This window comes from Brienomyrus brachyistius, chromosome 13 (genome assembly GCF_023856365.1).
Source record: "Brienomyrus brachyistius isolate T26 chromosome 13, BBRACH_0.4, whole genome shotgun sequence".
Taxonomy (NCBI): Eukaryota; Metazoa; Chordata; class Actinopteri; order Osteoglossiformes; family Mormyridae; genus Brienomyrus; species Brienomyrus brachyistius.
This window is the reverse complement of record NC_064545.1, coordinates 25,107,372-25,125,362: the sequence shown is the minus strand read 5'-3', so window position 1 is coordinate 25,125,362 and position 17,991 is coordinate 25,107,372. Positions and strand designations below refer to the sequence as shown.

Sequence of the window (17,991 nt, the reverse complement as noted above, 5' to 3'; positions counted from 1 at the left end):
CTGCTGATATTAAATTGGTCTGAAGGGCTAAAATAAACGTAAAGGGTTCTATTTTTGGTGAAGCTTCTAGAACAACCTGGTTGACTGGCTGTTCATTCTAAGGCCATTTCTAAAGGAAACCTCTCAGTTATGTCCTGCGTCTCTGCCCTGTATTATTCTCTGCATCCTCCCACTAAAGCTCTGGCTCCTCCTACTGGCCGACTACAGATACTGCACCCCTCTCCAGCCTCACAGCTGTTCCTACTTTGAAGGGAGAGTAGGGAGAAAAAAAAAAAGTCATTTGTTTTGAAGCTGTAATCAACTCGGCTGCATCTACACAAAATGGGCGCGTGCCAGCCTTTAATGACAGCGGAATGGGGCGGGGAATCGCGGCTGGCTCCGATTCCGAAGCCGCGGGGGGCCGGTACCTAACATGCCAGCAGTACTGATTAAAGAACAGACTTGCAACACTGACATACCTCCCATTCTGACCCAGTTTGTGTGTGAAAGGGCCAGCGTGTTACCTACGACAGATGGAAGCCTCCTCAGACACACAAACAATCCCTCTAGGTTCCGTTTTCTTGGCCTGGTTACTTAACCAGTCTGTCACATGGTCGTTAAAGGTATTCATTTGTGAATGTGGGCAGTTGGATTATCAGTGTCACAGGCTCCTGAGACACCCAGGCCTGTGTTTCTGAACCCAGTCCTCAGAGAACCCGTCATGACTTCTTACTGGGGGGTCCCCCCCCCCTCCAGGAGTCCCCAAGGACCAAGCTGAGAAACACTGCCCTAGGTGCTGTACCAAAAAGGTGATGGAATATACCGGCCCCCGTCTCCCGCTAACAGGCTGCAGGGCAGTTTTCTCGGCGATCGCGGCTCCCCACCTGTTTCAAGGCCTCCTGCCTGGCTTTGTTCAGCTCCTCATACTTCAGTTTCCACTGACTGAGCTCAGCCTCCAGCTTCTCGATACTCTTAGTCAGAGAGTTCTTGTCCCTGCAGAGCGAGAAGGCAAGACTGAGTCAGAAGTAGCAGCAGACGCTGCTGCCAGACCGGGGCCTCGGAGCTCTTCGCCTTCTTGGGCGTTTTCATAAACATAACAACACACACTTTTTACAAGGCATACTATAGTAAATACATGACAACAGTCCACCTGGTCCTATTCTGAACACGGCATGTACAGCCCTCGGACTCGCCCAGAGCAAGTAAGCATCTCCCTCGTCTTGTTTACAAGAGGGGTTCCTTAAAAACACTGCCGATATCTTAGTTTTCATGACTACTCTTGCTGATCTTCCGTTCGCTGAGCCCTTGGCATCCTCTATACGGCCGTTTACGACACTAAATGCCACCTTAACGGCAGCCATAGACCCCGGCAGGTTAAAACTGAGCCGAGTTAAAGTAACAAACACGTGTGTCGTCCCCAAGGCACCTCCAGCAACACGTGAACAACCTCTCAGCATTTGCGCCCCTCAAAATTTAACAGGAGCAATTAGAGGAAGTCTCCTCTGAATCTCGTTAGCAGGACCCAGCGGTGATCCTCATTCATAACGAGACGACGACGAGCGTGACGGCGAACATCTCACGGCCCAATTCAGGCTGGACAGATCTGCCTGGGGGGAGGGGGGGGGCGTGGAAGAGAGCAGGATGACATTCGCCATCAGCGAGGAGATGAAGCAGCCGCTCTTCAGCAGTCCTGCAGGAGCCCACCTTACTAAAGAGAGGGGACTCCTGGCTGGGGGGGGGGGGGGTGCAGCATGATGTCACTCATAATGGAGGAATTTAAATGCTATACCCAGAAGCTACACCAATGTCATGACCCCCATGTTCCCAACTGACACGCTGCCCCCACCCACACGGTCACATCTATTCCCCCGTATCAAATTCAGAAACAGAGGGCTGGAGCACACTGGCAATGGAAAAGCAGCACAAGAATGTCGACTTCACTGCAATAACCCCCCCTAAGTCCTGACTGCTTATTTCTACTTACTGCTGTCCCTCTGCTTCAGAGCAGACAGGAGGCACCAGGGCCAGAGGACCAAGCGCGGCGGCACCAGGGCGCGGCGGCACCAGGGCGCGGCGGCACCAGGGCGCGGCGGCACCAGGGCGCGGCGGCACCAGGGCGCGGCGGCACCAGGGCGCGGCGACACCAGGGCGCGGCGACACCAGGGCGCGGCGACACCAGGGCGCGGCGACACCAGGGCGCGGCGGCACCCAGATCAGCTGAGTACCGGAAGGTTTCACTTCGGCACCTGACGGCCATTACCGATGCTCTTTAAAATGACAGACATGCATCCGGCCAGCGGAGTTCTAGCATGGAGCCTCACTGACTGCCTCCCCCCATTACAACTACTCTGGGCGACCTGTCGGTTTAGGTTCTTTTCTAGAAGCTGGCTTTTTCCATAGAGGTCATCAGGGGCAGGATTGTGGAAAAATGGCCAGTTGTGGAGCAGAAACGTTCAAACATTACTAACAGCATAATGAAATCTTGAAAGTGCCTTTTTTACCTCTGGGCTGCTAATCAGAAACCCGGGGACCTTTGTAACAGCCACATTTTAATTCAATAAGCACTTTCCCTTAAAACACTCCAAGGACCCAGCTAAAAATAGCCGGTCGACATGTTAATTACGCGGAGTAGATGTGAGCTGGGACAGTCCCTCTAGTGCCCCCTCCTGGCCGGCATGCTTACTCGCGCTCCTTCAGCAGGACCTTCTGAGACTCGTCCAGCCGCAGCTGCAGCGCCGTGACCTTACTGCTGTCCCCCTCCAGGGCGGCGATGTCGTCCCACAACAGCCGGCCGCGGTCCTGCCGGCTGGCCGCGGAGCGAATGCTGCTTGTACTACGGCCCTCCCAGGACTCGGGGGTGTCGGCTGGGGGCTGCAGGAGGCACTCCAGGAGGTCAATGTCCTGGGGGAAGCACATCATGGATCGTTTTCGGATGGACTTCATATAGGTCCATTGAATATTAACTATATTGATTAATATTGAGCAGCTCCTATGCTGCAATGTGCTATTTGCCTTATGAATATGTCGCTTTGGACAGAAGTATCAGATAAGTAAAAATAAATGTAAAAGTGCAAGAATGTACATATAAATAACCGTGCACAGGTCATTGAATATGAATCACACTGAATTAAGCAGTAACCAGAGGTATATTCACTGGTTTACATTATATTTTAATTACATTTGCTGTCATTATTAAGGTTCCCAACTAACTACAACTGCCCTTCACAACGTTTTGACCTACAAATACCACAATACAGTATAGGCAAGCAGAACAGTATGTCACGACCATAAGGGTTGTAAAAAGCTGTCAACCGTCAGAAGAAAATGTATACATATGCCTGGATTTAATTACAAACAGCACCCACAAAGTCTAAAAACAGGGTATATAATCTAAAGCACACAGAGTAAATGTGTTATGTCAGACACTGAACATTAAATAGCTGGGAAGCACCACAGACTCAGATCATGTTATCATTTCCTGCCTGAAAATGAAAGCAGTGGTCGCATGTCAAAGCTGCTCTACTGAGCTACACTAATTCCCGAAGCACAGCTGCCGTAAGGGCTGCAAACGCTGTCAGCTTGCGCGCACTTACGAATATCTACCACAAGAGGGCTCCGTATGTAAACAGAACTACTCGGCGTTGGACACATGTGGAAGCACTCAGGAAAGTCTGCGTTTCAAAGCGGAATCGCGGACGGGACAGGAAACGGGATCTAATTTGACCAGGGCCTCCGAATTGAATTACTCTTCTAAAAGCTGTTTATCCAGCAGAGATTTATAATATACTAGTATGTGAACTGCATGTATGTATACACTGTGTGTGTGTGTGTGTGTGTATACACTGTGCGTGTGTGTATACACTGTGTGCGTATGTATACGAAATATGTCCTGTTTATGTTGGTACAGAAGCAGTTGCCAATGTACAGCATGTAGGGCGTCTTCCTGCAGGGTGGCCCGTTATCTAATGTTCCGTTTTTCCTCCCCAGTGAGCCATGTGTTTAACACAGTGTGTGAGTGTAACACAGTAGCTGAGCACAGGCATTTAAAGCCACTAGCCAGACACCCAGCAGTAACGCATGCAGCCCTGTGCAGGGTTATATCAATGCCAGTATAGCTACATGTCCGTGACACAGCAGCAGATTCATTGCGGTCTCAGCAAGGCTTGAGTGCTAATTTTTCATACCGTCATACCTTCCAGACATTATACCACGGTATACAGTATTTTAGTGCCGTTTTCAAAAGCAACATTATTCCAGAATTTTTTAAATCTTGGCACCAAAATTCACTGACTGGGGTGGCTTTCCCACAACACATTTTGCCAAATGTATTTCCAAGGTACTGTGTGAATGTTTCCTCGAACACAACCAAAATAAACTTTGCTTGTTTCATTCGTTTCCCGGAACCACTTATCAAATTCAGGGCTATTCGGAACCCAGAACCCATTAGCACAGGGGACCAGCTGGACTGGAAGCCAGTTTATCACGGCGCACTAACAATGAGCAAATCAGGCACCTAAATACATGCAGTTAGACTATGATATTATTTCTTAGTCCGGTCCTCAGGGACCCACAGACAGACCACGTTTTTGCTCCCTCCCAGAGAGGTAGGAGGGAGCAAAAATGTGGACCAACTGTGGGTCCCTGAGGACCGGATTGGGAAACAATGGACTACGGCAAAGGAGAGAGAAAACATGCAAACTGCACATCCCCGCTGTAGGTTTCGTTCTCACTCGGCTCTGCGTGTGTGAAGCAACACTGTCACCATGCCAACCTCTCTAGATGGAGAGAAATAGAGAAACAATATTTAGCATTTGTGACAAAAAGGAACTGCTTAAATACGTACTAATATGGATTGCATAGCTAGCAGATTCGGGGACCTGTCTGCATTCTGAACACTAGAACGAAATCCGAGTGTTTGGAACGAGCAAAAAGAAAAACAGAACTATTAAGTAACTGCAAGAGCCGACTACTAAGGGAAACATATGGAGTTTACTTGGCACCACAACTGAAAAAAAGTCTTGCATTTTTTCCCCTTGCACATTCTGAGAACATCTAGCCGGAAACTAATCTCAGCTCAAAACAAAGTGCCAAGAGAGACAAATACAGCCTGTAACAAAGTAAACAAAAAAGAGCATCGCGCCCAGTGAAAAAACTCAAAAGCTAAACGTCAGTGGGATTCTAACATACGGCCATTAATTACATAAACTGTCGCTGCTGAGATGGCAGCCAATCACAGAGAGGGAGAAAAATGAAGCTGCGTATTAAAACTGCGAAGACAAAACTGAAGAACGATTTGGATCGTACTCTTAAAAAAGGGAGAAGGAATAGGTGTCAACAGGACAGAATGTGTCATGGGTGTCGGGGACACAGCAGACTGAAAGCAGGCATAAAGACAGATTCGGCGATCGCACAGCGATTACGCAGCCGCTGTGGGGTAGCGGGGCACAGAGAAGCACAAGTACGTTTGGGACTCGGACACTTTTAAAATGTGGGTCAGCAGGGGCACCATCACCAGAGTGTCAGGCTCCACACAGTGGTATCGGCGGGAAGACAAACAACCTGCAACGAATTCCTGCCTCAGCCTGCAGCTCCAGGTTCGCAAAAATAGCAGCCGGGATGGAGAACAGCGACCTTGACCTACAAAGGGGCCGTCGGCATAGAAACAGGAGCCGCCGGCCCTCTGGGATTGCCCATCTGCCGTGGGAGATCATTAGGAGGTAGAAGCATTTCAGGGATGGAATTTCGTGTATCGCGGCGAGATGGGCGTGGGGGGGGGGACATTTCCTCTGCTTGTCCATCTCCGAGCAGGAACACGAGCACGGCACAGATGCCTCGCACCAGACCACCTGGAAAGTGGCACGAACGGCAGACGCATTCAGACGGGCCAAACCAAGTACTAAACATGGGGGGGTACCTTCAACTGCAAACTTATCTTTAAACAGAATGCTACCTGCTTACCTAGCGCAGTAATAAGTTACCTGCATCAGAGTTTTTTCCCTTGTTTATCACTCGCAAAATGTAAGAAATGGCGGGAATTCCATGAAAACATGAAATTCCACCAGTATGGGAGATTGCCAGTTTAAGTCCCAACAAGTCCAGTGCACTCGAACGCACAAACTGGCACCGTCAATCAACGTAGAACAAGCCCAGATTCTAGCCGAAACATTTTCACAAACACTTATTCAGGGGAGACTGTAATGCAGCAGGCAGACAGCTTAATGGCTTCAATAATGAGTGTATTTAGCAGCTACAATGACAAAACGTATTATAAAGCTCTGCTGCTGATGGCAATTTAATAAACATGAACACACCTGAACAAACGCTTGGTGTTGATGTGCGTCTGATGATGCTTCATGCAGAACAGCGCCTGCCGTCCCCTTTCAGTGCTCCAGCACAATGCTAGTACCCCCCCCCCCCCGCTATTCCACGCACCCCCCCCGCTATGCCACGCGCCCCCCCCCCCCCGCTATGGCACGCACTTTGCACAGGCTAAAACCACCTTTATGTTTTGTGATAATTTAAACTACTCCCATAATTATGTAGTGATAAAACAAAATGTGTTACAATGAACTGATGTCTTTTAGAAATTTAAAAGGTAATTTTATTAAAATAATAAATAGTAAAAATATAAAAAAAAGATGAATCGACTTAAGATATTGTCGTCGACCCATTCTGAGCTCCAACGTCATGGCCCTAGCGCATATTCAGGGGCGGGGCCCTAGTGCATATTCAGGGGCGGGGCCACACGCGCATATTCAGGGGCGGGGCCACACGCGCATATTCAGGGGCGGGGCCACACGCGCATATTCAGGGGCGGGGCCACACGCGCATATTCAGGGGCGGGGCCCTAGCGCATATTCAGGGGCGGGGCCCTAGCACATATTCAGGGGCGGGGCCCTAGCACATATTCAGGGGCGGGGCCACACGCGCACTGGCCCCAAATGAAAGCTGATTGGCCCCCCGAATGCTCCTTCCCCTGTCGCTCATCCATTCAAAACTTATGATTGACTACCTTGCTCTTGTCCGGTTTCTCGGCTCCCACGTCCCGCACAGGCTCCTGCTCCAGGCATCCAGGACTCTCGGCCTCCTGCTCCTTGTCCTCCAGAGGAGGTGGCGGGGAGCCAGGGTCGATGGCTGGGTGGGCGGGTGGCTCAGAGGCACCCCCGCAGCGCTGGGCATCGCGGCGCAGCTGCTCGTTCTCGGCGGCCAGCTCCTGGCGCTCGCGCCGCACGCCCGTCAGCTCCTTGGTCAGCGTGTCCAGCCGCTGCCGCAGCTGCCGCACCTCGTCCCGCGCCCTGTTGCGTTCCGCCCGCACTTTGCTCCACTTCTCCCGCCAGTTGGCGGTGCAGTCACTCCACCAGCGCATGGTCTTCTCCATCTGGGCCGCCCGTGCGCGCACCTCCTCCAGCTCCCGCAGTCGCAGCTCCTCCCGGCCCTCCCAATCCCCCCCGTCGCCCACACAGCCCACGGGAGACAGCAGCAGCGGGGGGCTGGAGTTGGGCGTACCTCCCACGGGGCTCGGCGTGTTGGCCATGCTATCCGGGGACATCATCCTGTCTGAGCCTAGACCCAGGCCCAACCCGGAGAGGATGCCGGACCCTGATTTGGCCGCTTCAGTCATGTGGGGGCTGGGGGTGTGGTTCATTGCCGCACCGATGCTTCCGGAGGAGGAAGGAAACTGTATTAGGAGTCCATAATCCTCTGCATAGGGGATTTCCTGCAAAACATATGGGAGGCGGCAGGAAAGTGCAAGTTAAACAAAACTACTGGAGCCAGTGTCACTTTTAGAAGATACAAAGAGACAAAGAGCTCAGACTGATTAATACGACCATGAACAGAGTACAATTCACATTAAGTCATACAGCTTCAGTTCCCTACATGAAATGTAATGTATAACTGATCTACTAAAATCAACCCAAAGCAATAATTTAGAATCTTTTTTCAAGAAAAATAAAAAGCAATGAAAACAGAACAGAGGAACCAGGATGAGATTAAACGCTACAACAGAGGCAGGATTTCAAATGCACACAAACACAAAACACTGAATAAATGAGACCCGCAGTCTTTCAAAGGGGTGACATTGATGACTTTCGGACTTCTGCAGCTCAGGCACAGCCTGCAGCGTCATCCCGGGACAAGAAGCCCCTATTTCCATATTCCTGGGACCGAGGGAGGCGACGTGAGGACAAAGGCTTAAATAAAAGATATAATCAGTCCCTGGGTCCGTTTGTACCGGACAAATACTTTGAAGGGCGGCAGCACGTGGAACGGCGGGACAGACCGACCCCACGAGAGACACCGAGTGCCGCACTAGCAGACCCACTATGCACAGGTACTATTAATGTGCGAAAAAAAACTAAAGTTTTTCTGTGCCAAGTTGGGAAAACCAGGGAGGGAGAGAGAGCAGCCAACCCTATCATTAGCCAATGGTGTGTTTTGAACTGGTGACTGACAGGGGAGGGGGCTCTGGGGGGGCAATCAGCTTTCTGGTGCCCGTGACCCCAGACTTGGGGAGAACAAAGTGGTTAAAAAAAATCAAACTGGCATCTTACCTTCGCAAAAGCAGGCAAACTGTGAAACCTGGCAGCACGTTTCAGGTCTCCAGCAGCTCCGGCCAGCCAGGCTTGGTCATGTGGTTCACGGGTGGGGCTGCTGAAACGAGACAAAAAAAATTAAAATAAAAGCAAATAAGCCTGATTCAGACTGTGGAGAACTTGGCTGCAGCATTAAAATGCTATTTGCAGAACGTCATCACAAAGGCGGCAAAGGAAATGCCATCCAGACGTTCTGGGATTAGAACTTCAGCTTCAAAAAGGGCGTGCGACACTGATGTGGTTACATCTCACTGCTGCAATTTTAGCACGTATGTCCACTTAGTCAAGCGTTCAAAATGCAGATACGGTAGCAGGCTGCAGTGGACACAGATGTGCATAACAGTGTAAAGATGGGTCACTGCAGAGCCCAGGAAATGCCATGGCAACCCTACAGCAACCATGGCAACCCTGCCTCCAGCTGTTCAACATATCCACTGCTATTGTGCAGACAACTGCTGGGCTGTTGGGGGGTGGGGCTCCAGACATGAGACACGACTACATCAATAAGACACCACCCTTCACAAAATGAACAGACATAATGTGAATGTTCTTCAACTTCTGTGAACCAGAGACTGGACTCACTCAGGACAGGATATTAAATTATCACACAAAAAAAAACTGAAGTAACAATGATACAACAGATACTGCTTCAGTGTTATGGATTAAGAGAGATATTTAAACCCCAAACACACAGTCACACACATTCAAGGCAGGATACAAACCCCGCAATAGGCCCCCACCCATACCACAGATATTGACCCGTTTCTCAGTGCCTGATTTAAATCTTGCAGTACTGAAGACTCATGGGAAATTACCAGCCCGTATTTACTGCTTGGGTGAGCAGCAATCCGCTTTTCATTCCAGACGTCTCTCTCTCACAGGCCGAAGTGGATGCTCAGGATTACAGACACCTGGCATTTTTGGCACCTGGGTTAACATTAAGGGTGAGCACAAGGTCAGACTCCCTAAGAAGGGAATCAAGCTGAAGACCTGTCCCCCACTACTCCAAAATGGAAACTGGGCCCAGTCACATCCCTCCTGGCCCCAGACAAAGTGAGCAGGACGGACGTTGCTGGAGTTATACAGAAATGACTATCATTTACTCATTACTGTTGGTACAAAGCATTATTTTCATGGCACAGATGCTCTCTACTAGAGAGGATGCATCTCCTCTCGACACTCCAGTCGGGGTCTGAGCATTGAGGTGCCTAAGCAGCAGTTTGGGCGCTGAGGGCACAGAACAAAAGGGGCTCAATTTTCATACAAGCCTGCATAGGGAAGAGTGTTTTTTTTTTTGGTCATAGTTCCATCTATAAGCCTCAATAGCCCCTTGTTCATATGAATGTGCTTTAGCTATAAAGCGGAGTAACGGCAACATGCCAAACCAGGGTATCAGATACACACAAAAGCAGGATTTTTCAGGGGAAAGAGGAGAAATATAGATGCTGAAAACCTTGAAAGAACAATAAGAAGAGAATCTTCTGCTGAAGGGCAGAAGAAAGCTAGTGGTTTATGGTGACAGACGAGGCCAGAAGAGTGAAGCGACACGTGGATCCTGGATTCTGGTAACGGCATCAAAGTAAACTGGTACCATCATGTCCAGCTCCTCTTACGCCTTGAGGGTCTTTGGGATTCAGGTTCCACTCTGGCTCATGTCGCCATAGTGCCAGACTGAGAACATTGAGAAGCATCCCATGGACACTTTGCTGAAGACCACTTCGAGTGGCCCCCCCGTAGCTCATCAATAACCACAAGAGTCCTTCGGCTTGTGGCTGTTCCCGGGACTGGAACGCCGGGAAGAGGAGAGCCACGGAGAGTGGGATGCAGCAAGCAAATGAAGAGCAGAACCCAAAATGAAGAATGAGAGAGATTAAAGGGGAAAAAGAATGAAAGGATTCCATCTGGATATTTCCGCATGAAAGGGGTAAGGAACTGACTTTACTGCTGCTCTTCAGCAATGTCTTGAAAGGGAAGACGAGGGAGTTACAAAGGCATGCAAAGGTCATTGCTGGAACTGTGGGATGGCGATGAGAAGACCAGGTCAAAGACCTTCGCGCCACTGTTGTCCTTCGGTAGCAGGCTTGGAGGGTGAACATTTAAAAACCTGCAAGCACTTCTGAGGCAAGACCTTCAGCTGTCCTTTTCTGCAATCCTCACCCAAATGGAAGATGTCTATGAAGACCATGTCATTCACGGCACCGTTAGCATTGTAAATACAGGAAATCAAAAATCTATACTTCACCTGCCTGTTGACTGAGAATTAGGCCGACTCAGCAAAGAATGGCAGACCATTCATTTTCCAAAGAGCCTAATAAAAAAATATCTGACTGCCGGACCAATTTACAGCCCTACGTGTCCTACTATGTAGGAGCCCAGAGTGAAAAAACTCGGAAGGATAAAAATTTATAAACACCTGTCACACATTATAAATCTAAAAACTGAACGTTTTTCCTCACGCCCGTCCGCTTAGTTCTTTCAGCGTTTTACTCTGGCAGATTTTACGCATCATAAATCCTGTAAGGTTACCCCCTCTCAGTATCACTTAACCGGGTATCAGACACCACAGGTAAAATAGGAACGACCAGCAAACCAGGAGATGGCGAGTGAAGTAGGTCAGAAAAATGGAGGCAGTGGTTCACTGTAGCGGGGCCTCCACTCTAGATGGGGGAGGGTGGATGAAATCACGCTGCCAGAAAGGAAAAGATCAATAAATCAGCGAGTGTGGGGTACCTGGAACTTTCGCCCAAAGACATTTTTCATGGCTAACCACTCAGCCCCCTCCCACCCCCCACAACTCCCACCTCACCACAATGCCAATTGCCACGGACCCCTAAGGGGGACGACCGGAGACACCACCCATCTACACTTCCTTTCCACTTCAACGCACTCATGAATTTCACCACTCATTTCTCAGCACTGAGAAGACAACCGGCAACCAACGGCAAATCGGGTGCAACAGAACCTTCGGCCCACGCAAAAACAAATGGCTGGTGTCTTGGCTTGGAAAACTGCACGTAAACGAAGAGGAAAAATGTTTGAGGGAATCGAGGCGTAGACATCGTCATCATTTTAAGAACTGAAAAGCAAGTGTAGAAATAAGCAGATTTTTTCCGTGAGCCTTCAAAATGCTCACTTGGCTGAAAGGACCTTTCTGGGTTGAGTCATTATGACAAAGTCGTGATGAATGGGGAAGATGAAGTGAGCACCTCTAGATCCAGGTACAGGTTCTGGATGAGAGGTTCCACCAGGGTCCAAAGAACCTGGAAACATATAAAGCCCACACAGAAGAGTCCCCAAAGGAGCAGTTTATCCTCTCTCAGCTCAAAGCCCATCCATCACTGCGGCATGCCTACAGATGTAGGACAGGAAAGGAGGGATTTGAGTGCTGCTCGTAATGCTACAGTCCAGGTGAACATACCCACATCAAAAAGCAGATAATTTGGGTCGGGACTAAGGAACACTGGTGGAATAAGTTTCACAATTTTCAGCAAAATACTGACAGCTACTAGCTAAGGTGTCGATAATACACAAACTGCATTGGGGGAGTGGCAGAGTAAGAACAGTGCATTAAAAAGCCAGGACAAGCCTGGCAAAGAAATGGCACAGCTGCTCCGAATTCCAGTACGGGAGGAGGTGTAGGTTAGACTGGCATTCACCAATGGCAATGCCCACCTGCTATTTACAGCAAAATGATTGGTTCACAGACCAATGAGTGATGGCAGGCTTTTTAAGGACGCAAATACAAGCAGCGCATTCAGTTAAAAAGAATAGAAGAGAGAGCTTTAGCTGGAACTGTAGCTGTGTTTCCCGTTACTTGCATAAACACGAAAGCTCTTCCAACTGTTGGCTGTAGCCGCTGCAGAGAGTGTGTGCTTTTTTAATGTTTAAAACAAATTCACCATGCTCTATTCCTTCACTGTCCATTTGGACTAGTGTGGTGCTGAGGTGCCCCTTACGCACTGTCATCAGTGCGTGCCCCTTACCATATTAAAGCAAAAAAGTAAAACAATGGTATTAAACCTTAATAATATACACAACATATCCCCAACTACTGGTCATAATGGCAAAGGTTTTTGGTTACTAGGAAAGGGGGCGGGTCCACGGGTGCAATCAGAGTTAGCATGTGTGGGCTGCTAATGTTTTAAAATAGTACAATTACAGAAGTTTGTGCCATTTTCCAGTACAGGGGAAGATTTAGTGTATCTGGGCGTTCACCAGTACAGCTTCACTTTGGTACTCTTCCCATATTCCAGTGCTGGAAGCAGAGTTGACTACGCTGCTTTTTGGCACATTTTTGGTGTGTTCCTCTGAGCTTACCCCCTCCCCTCCTATGAAGTGGCAGCGGATCCTCACATGACAAGAGAACACGAGCATAATAAATCAGGTACAGCCCACCGGGAGACCACTGTAATCAGACACAGGCTGCTTCTTCAATTTCAATGCAGCAGTAACCATGACCTGAACCCCTCCAGGGTACTTGGAATCTCCCACCTCATCCTCATTGGTTCCCAAGGCCCTCGGGGACCATGGAACGTCCTCCAAAGTTCCCCTGCAGTAGTACAAGGAACTCAGAAGGGAGTGGGAGGGACTGGCGAGAAAGTGAGGGGCGAGGACCCAAAGATGTCATCTCCAGATGTGCATGACATCACTCACCGCAGGGAGGCAAGGTTTGATGTGGGTAAACGAGGGCGACAGCTTGGAGACAACTCCTTCCACCAGTAATGATAATTACGGTGGGCGTTCATGTTGTTTGCGGCTCCTGACAGGCATTGTGTCAGGAACCAGCCCTAAATTAACTGCCTGATCCAATGACTGCATTTCAACTCGAAATAATTAGCATGGTGGCATTCCAGAAAAAGACCTTCTACACAGTACCACGTCCACCACCATGGGTGAAGAGTTGGGAGAAAGATCAAGAGCCCACATGCATATTCACCTTGCAAACAATAAACAATTTCGAGGTGGCTTCGATTACTCTATTATTGCACCTAAAGCTATTGCCTACAGCCACCTTAGAAGAATATTTTTATACAAATTCCACTACATATTCATGTGAAAAAGAAAGTACGCCCACTGTCAATTCTGAAGTTTTCATGTATCCGGACATCATAAAAAAAAAAATCCGGTCTTAAAATTAGGCAAATACAACCGCAGATGAACAACACAACATATTACTCAGTGTCATTATTTATTTTACAAAAATAAGTCATATTGCAGACACTGTGTGAAAAAATAAGTACACCCAGTGCAGTGCTTCCAGTACTGCTTCCAGAGGGCAAGAGCACAAGTAGCAGCCAGGTACTGCTAATCTAATGCACTTATCTGATCACCGGTAAGAGTGACGACCTCATTGGATGCCTGAATGGGTCATTCAGCTTTGTGTTAACACAATGCCGAGGAGGACACACATCAGCAATGATCCTAGAGAAGCAATTGCTGCTGCCCATCAATCAAGGAAGGGTCATAAGGCCATTTCCAAACCATTTCAAGTCATTCTACAGTAACAAAGATTACTCAAGTGGAAAACATTAAAGACAGTTGCCAATCTTCCAGTGAACGTCCCAGCAAATTCACCCCAAGTTCAGACCGTGCAACGCTCAGGGAAACTGCAAAACACCAAACAGCTACATCTCATTATTTTACAGGCCTCAGTTAGTATGTTTCATTTAAATTCATAACTTTGTACAATTAGAAAAAGACAGAACAAGTATGGGTTGTCAGGAGAAAGCCTCTTCTCTCTAAAGAGAAGATGGCAGGACAGCTTAGGTTTGCATCTAAACAAACCACATGACTTCTGGAACAATGTCCTTTGGACAGACGAGACCAAAGTGGAGATGTTTGGCCATAATGCAGAGCACCAGGTTTGGCAAAGACCAAACAGCAGATCAGCACAAACACTTCATACCAGCTGTCAAACATGGTGATGGAGGGGTGATGATTTGGGCTTGTTTTGCAGCCACAGGACCAGGGCACCTTGCAGTCACTTGACCATGAACTCCTCTCTATACCAAAGTATTGAGCCAAATGTGAGGCCATGTGTCCGACAGTTAAAGCTTGGCTGAAATTGGGTCATACAACAGGATAATGATCCCAAGCACATCAGCAAATCTACAGCAGAATGGCTGAAAAAGAAAAGAATTGAGGTGTTGCAATGGGCCAAAGTCCAGACCTCAGCCCGACTGAAATGCTGTGATGGGACCTTAAGAGAGCTGTGCATAAACGAATGGCTGCAAACCTTAAATGAACTGAAACAACATTAAGAACAGTGGGCCAAAATTCCTCCACTATGATGTGAGAGACTGATAAAGTCATACAGAAAATGATTACTTCAAGTTATTGCTGCTAAATGTGGTTATAAAACCTATTGAATCATGGGATGTATTTTTCACAAATGGTTACTCCATTTTGACTACATTTTTGTTAAATAACGACACGGTGGAATCTGTTTCGTGTTGTTTTACATCCGATGTTATATTTAAATAATTTTAGAACCTGGTAAGGACCAGAAGACCTTTTCATTATGTCATGATATATAAAACCATAGAGCTGAAAGAGGGTACATACTTTTTTGCACGACTGTACATACCTCTAGAGCCAAGACTAACTTTATCAAATAAAATTCCACAAACAATTAATCTTGTAGTATCTGTATATTAAAACGCTTATTCTCAATGCAGAGAAACCATCCACCACAGATCGGGGACATCTGATGCAGACAGTGATGGTCAATGGCTGCTCCGGTACGCTCGGCAGGCAGGCAGACAGAGAGAGAGAGAGACAGAGAGAGACAGAGAGACTGCTACAGCACCGGTACGCTCAAGGCAGAGAAAGACAGTTGACCGCAGGTCCGATACATTCTACATGCATAGAGCAACACATTCTGCTGCAGGTCCAATACACTCAATGCAGACAGAGAGCGATAAGTGATGGCAGGTCTACTACATTCGGCATACATAGACACAGAGACAGACAGTCCCCCGCTGGTCTGGGATACTCTACACAGACACCATTTGCTGTATTTCTCAGTAAAATGACTAAGACAAATAGACACAACAGTCCACCGCTGGTACACTCAATGCAGATAGACAGTCCGTTGCAGGTCCAGCATACTCCAGCAGATAGAGAGACAGTCCGTTGCAGGTCCAGTATACTCCAGCAGATAGACACACACATTTGACTGCAGGTCCAGTACACCTGGCGTAGACCGAGAGTGTCTGCTACAGGTCTGGGATACTCTACATAGAGACCATTTGCTGTATTTGTCAGTAAGATTCCCGAGACAAACAGACATAAACATCCTCTCCACCTGCCCTCAAGAGACAGAGCTGCTCAGAGGTCACGGTCTCCGTTCTAGGCTCCACATCACATGAAAAGCTCTGGATCTGCACCATATAGTCCCACAAGGGGGCTGGACCCACAAGTGCGAATCCTCCCCCCAGCAAATGAATCAAGCAGGGAGGTTGGGACAGGAGATGACTGTGCCCTGTGGGGCAGTGTGCTAAAGTGTGGCTCAGGGGCTTTGCAAGAGAGCGAGCTCAACAGCTTAGGAAGGAAATCGTAAATAGTAATGTGTGGTTATGAGGGTTGGGAGTCTGTGCCCATATCTGGAAGGTCAAAGGAACGTATGAGCAAGGCTGCTCCAGGATGGCTGCATGCTGGCTGACCCTCGCTCCAACTGCAAGCTTCACTCTTGTCTGTGTTCCTCATTTGTGAATAAAATGGGATATATGGAAACCAAAAGAATTATATGCTTGTACAAATGGCAAATAAAAGTATCACTATTATAACAGCTGCGAGGAGCATAAACTGACAGAAGTTGGAGAGATGAGAGTGGCAAGTGCTTAGAAAGAAAACGCACCCCCTGTTTGTCTGTAGAGCAACAAAGCAGAACGCCAGGCTCTAGGTGAAACGTGAAACGCAAAAACCTGATAACTCAGGACCTCATTAAAACAAATAGTGGACTGCCCTGCTCTCACACATACACAGTAGTAAAGGGATTTCAGCAGCTAAAACCCAGTTCTCTTTCCAACAAAAACAACCCCCTTTGTGGAGGGAAGAGGTCGAGTGTCTGAAATGGCCAGCAGGCTATTGGATACTCCCTCCTACTCATCTGGATGGTAAGAGCCATTATTCACGAAGCAGAAACACGCTGAAAGCCTTAGACTGTGGGCTGTAAAACAACAGGTGCACGGCAGTAACAGGCTTCAGCTCAGGAACGGAGCAGAGATCTGCACCGCGGGGGGAAAAAAACGCATCAACGGGGGCAGAAGAGGAGAAGCGGATGAAGGAGCCGGGGAAATGGGCAGCGAGAGCAAGCGAGGACCAGCAGGAGAGACTGGAGAGGCAGGTATGGAGGGGGAATAAGTGGTATCCAGCAATTGATCATCTTGGGCTATTAGTAGTGCCTCACCTCCAGCACATGAATTCCCTGTTTCGCCCCCGCAGTAGGGGGCTGAACTTCTAGTCAGCACCCAGCATGTGCCCCCACTGCGATGGAGAGAGAGAGCCTGGTGCCCGGGACCCGCTGGGTGCAGTTCGCTCAAACGAGGCAGAAGCACCTGTTCGGCAGAGAACTTTCACGGGAACAGCCGCAAGCATGTAACAGGCCCATCTCTGGGTTAACGGCATAGCTTCTTCTAATTTGACACGCGGTGTTTTCCGGAAGCCATAGGCAGATGTAGCGGCAATTAAATCCAGAAGGCGGAGGGGAAGTTTCATGGTGGCGTGCCTTTGTGACAGACCTCTTATAATCAACCCAGCAGTCCAACACTCTCCCTGAGAGCTCATTGTAAAGACACAGAGGTCTGATTTGGTCCTGCATGCACTGTCTGAACCCTTTGTCCTCTTAACCCACTGTGCCTCAAAGGCAAACAGACAGCCTTTATTAATATGTTAAGGGTTGGTCTAACCACACATTTGATAGCCTTGATTCTATATCTTTTTTTTTAAATTCACAATTAGCCGTAGAAGTTCTCTTCTGTTTTCTTGGCAGATCCAGCGAACTGCATCCACAAACATACTTCATCCTTTTTTTTTTTCCTGTGGCAAATCTAATTTTAAAATATCCGGTTTCTTCACGATACAGCCGCTGTTTCTTTCTTTTCAAAATTATTTTCAACCGCTGTGTAACCCAGCATGCGCCGTTCAAAACTGGCAGATCAAAAACCATTGGTTTGCTACTCCTGTCAGCAGGCATTTTAAAATAAAAATAACTCAAGAAACACCTTTAGAAGGAGAGACATTATCTCACTGATCATTTTCACTGCGATAAATCCAGCTTGCTGCATTTTGTCAGAATCCTACAGAGAAGTAAATGAACATACGCAGATTCCACAAGAGAGACACAATTAATTTACTGTGCAATAGCATGCAACTGATTAAAAGACCTCCAGTGGTCCCATGACTGCTACGGATCAAC

At 48.2% G+C, this 17,991-nt stretch overlaps 1 protein-coding gene across 5 annotated transcripts in view; it reads right to left on the bottom strand.

Moving 5' to 3' along the window:
* Positions 1-17,991, bottom strand: part of ccdc102a (coiled-coil domain containing 102A) — a 60,737-nt gene that overhangs the window by 29,717 nt on the left and 13,029 nt on the right. For 3 of the 5 annotated variants that reach the window (XM_048972811.1, XM_048972810.1, XM_048972808.1), the window contains exons 2-5: positions 8,532-8,631; positions 6,992-7,696; positions 2,663-2,880; positions 864-972 (exon numbers count right to left, since the gene is read on the bottom strand). In XM_048972811.1, coding sequence (XP_048828768.1) covers positions 864-972; positions 2,663-2,880; positions 6,992-7,624 — 960 coding nt within the window. In that variant the 5' untranslated portion in view covers positions 7,625-7,696; positions 8,532-8,631. The remainder of the gene's footprint in view (positions 1-863; positions 973-2,662; positions 2,881-6,991; positions 7,697-8,531; positions 8,632-17,991) is intronic. The other 2 variants (XM_048972812.1, XM_048972809.1) reach the window with 1 other exon arrangement.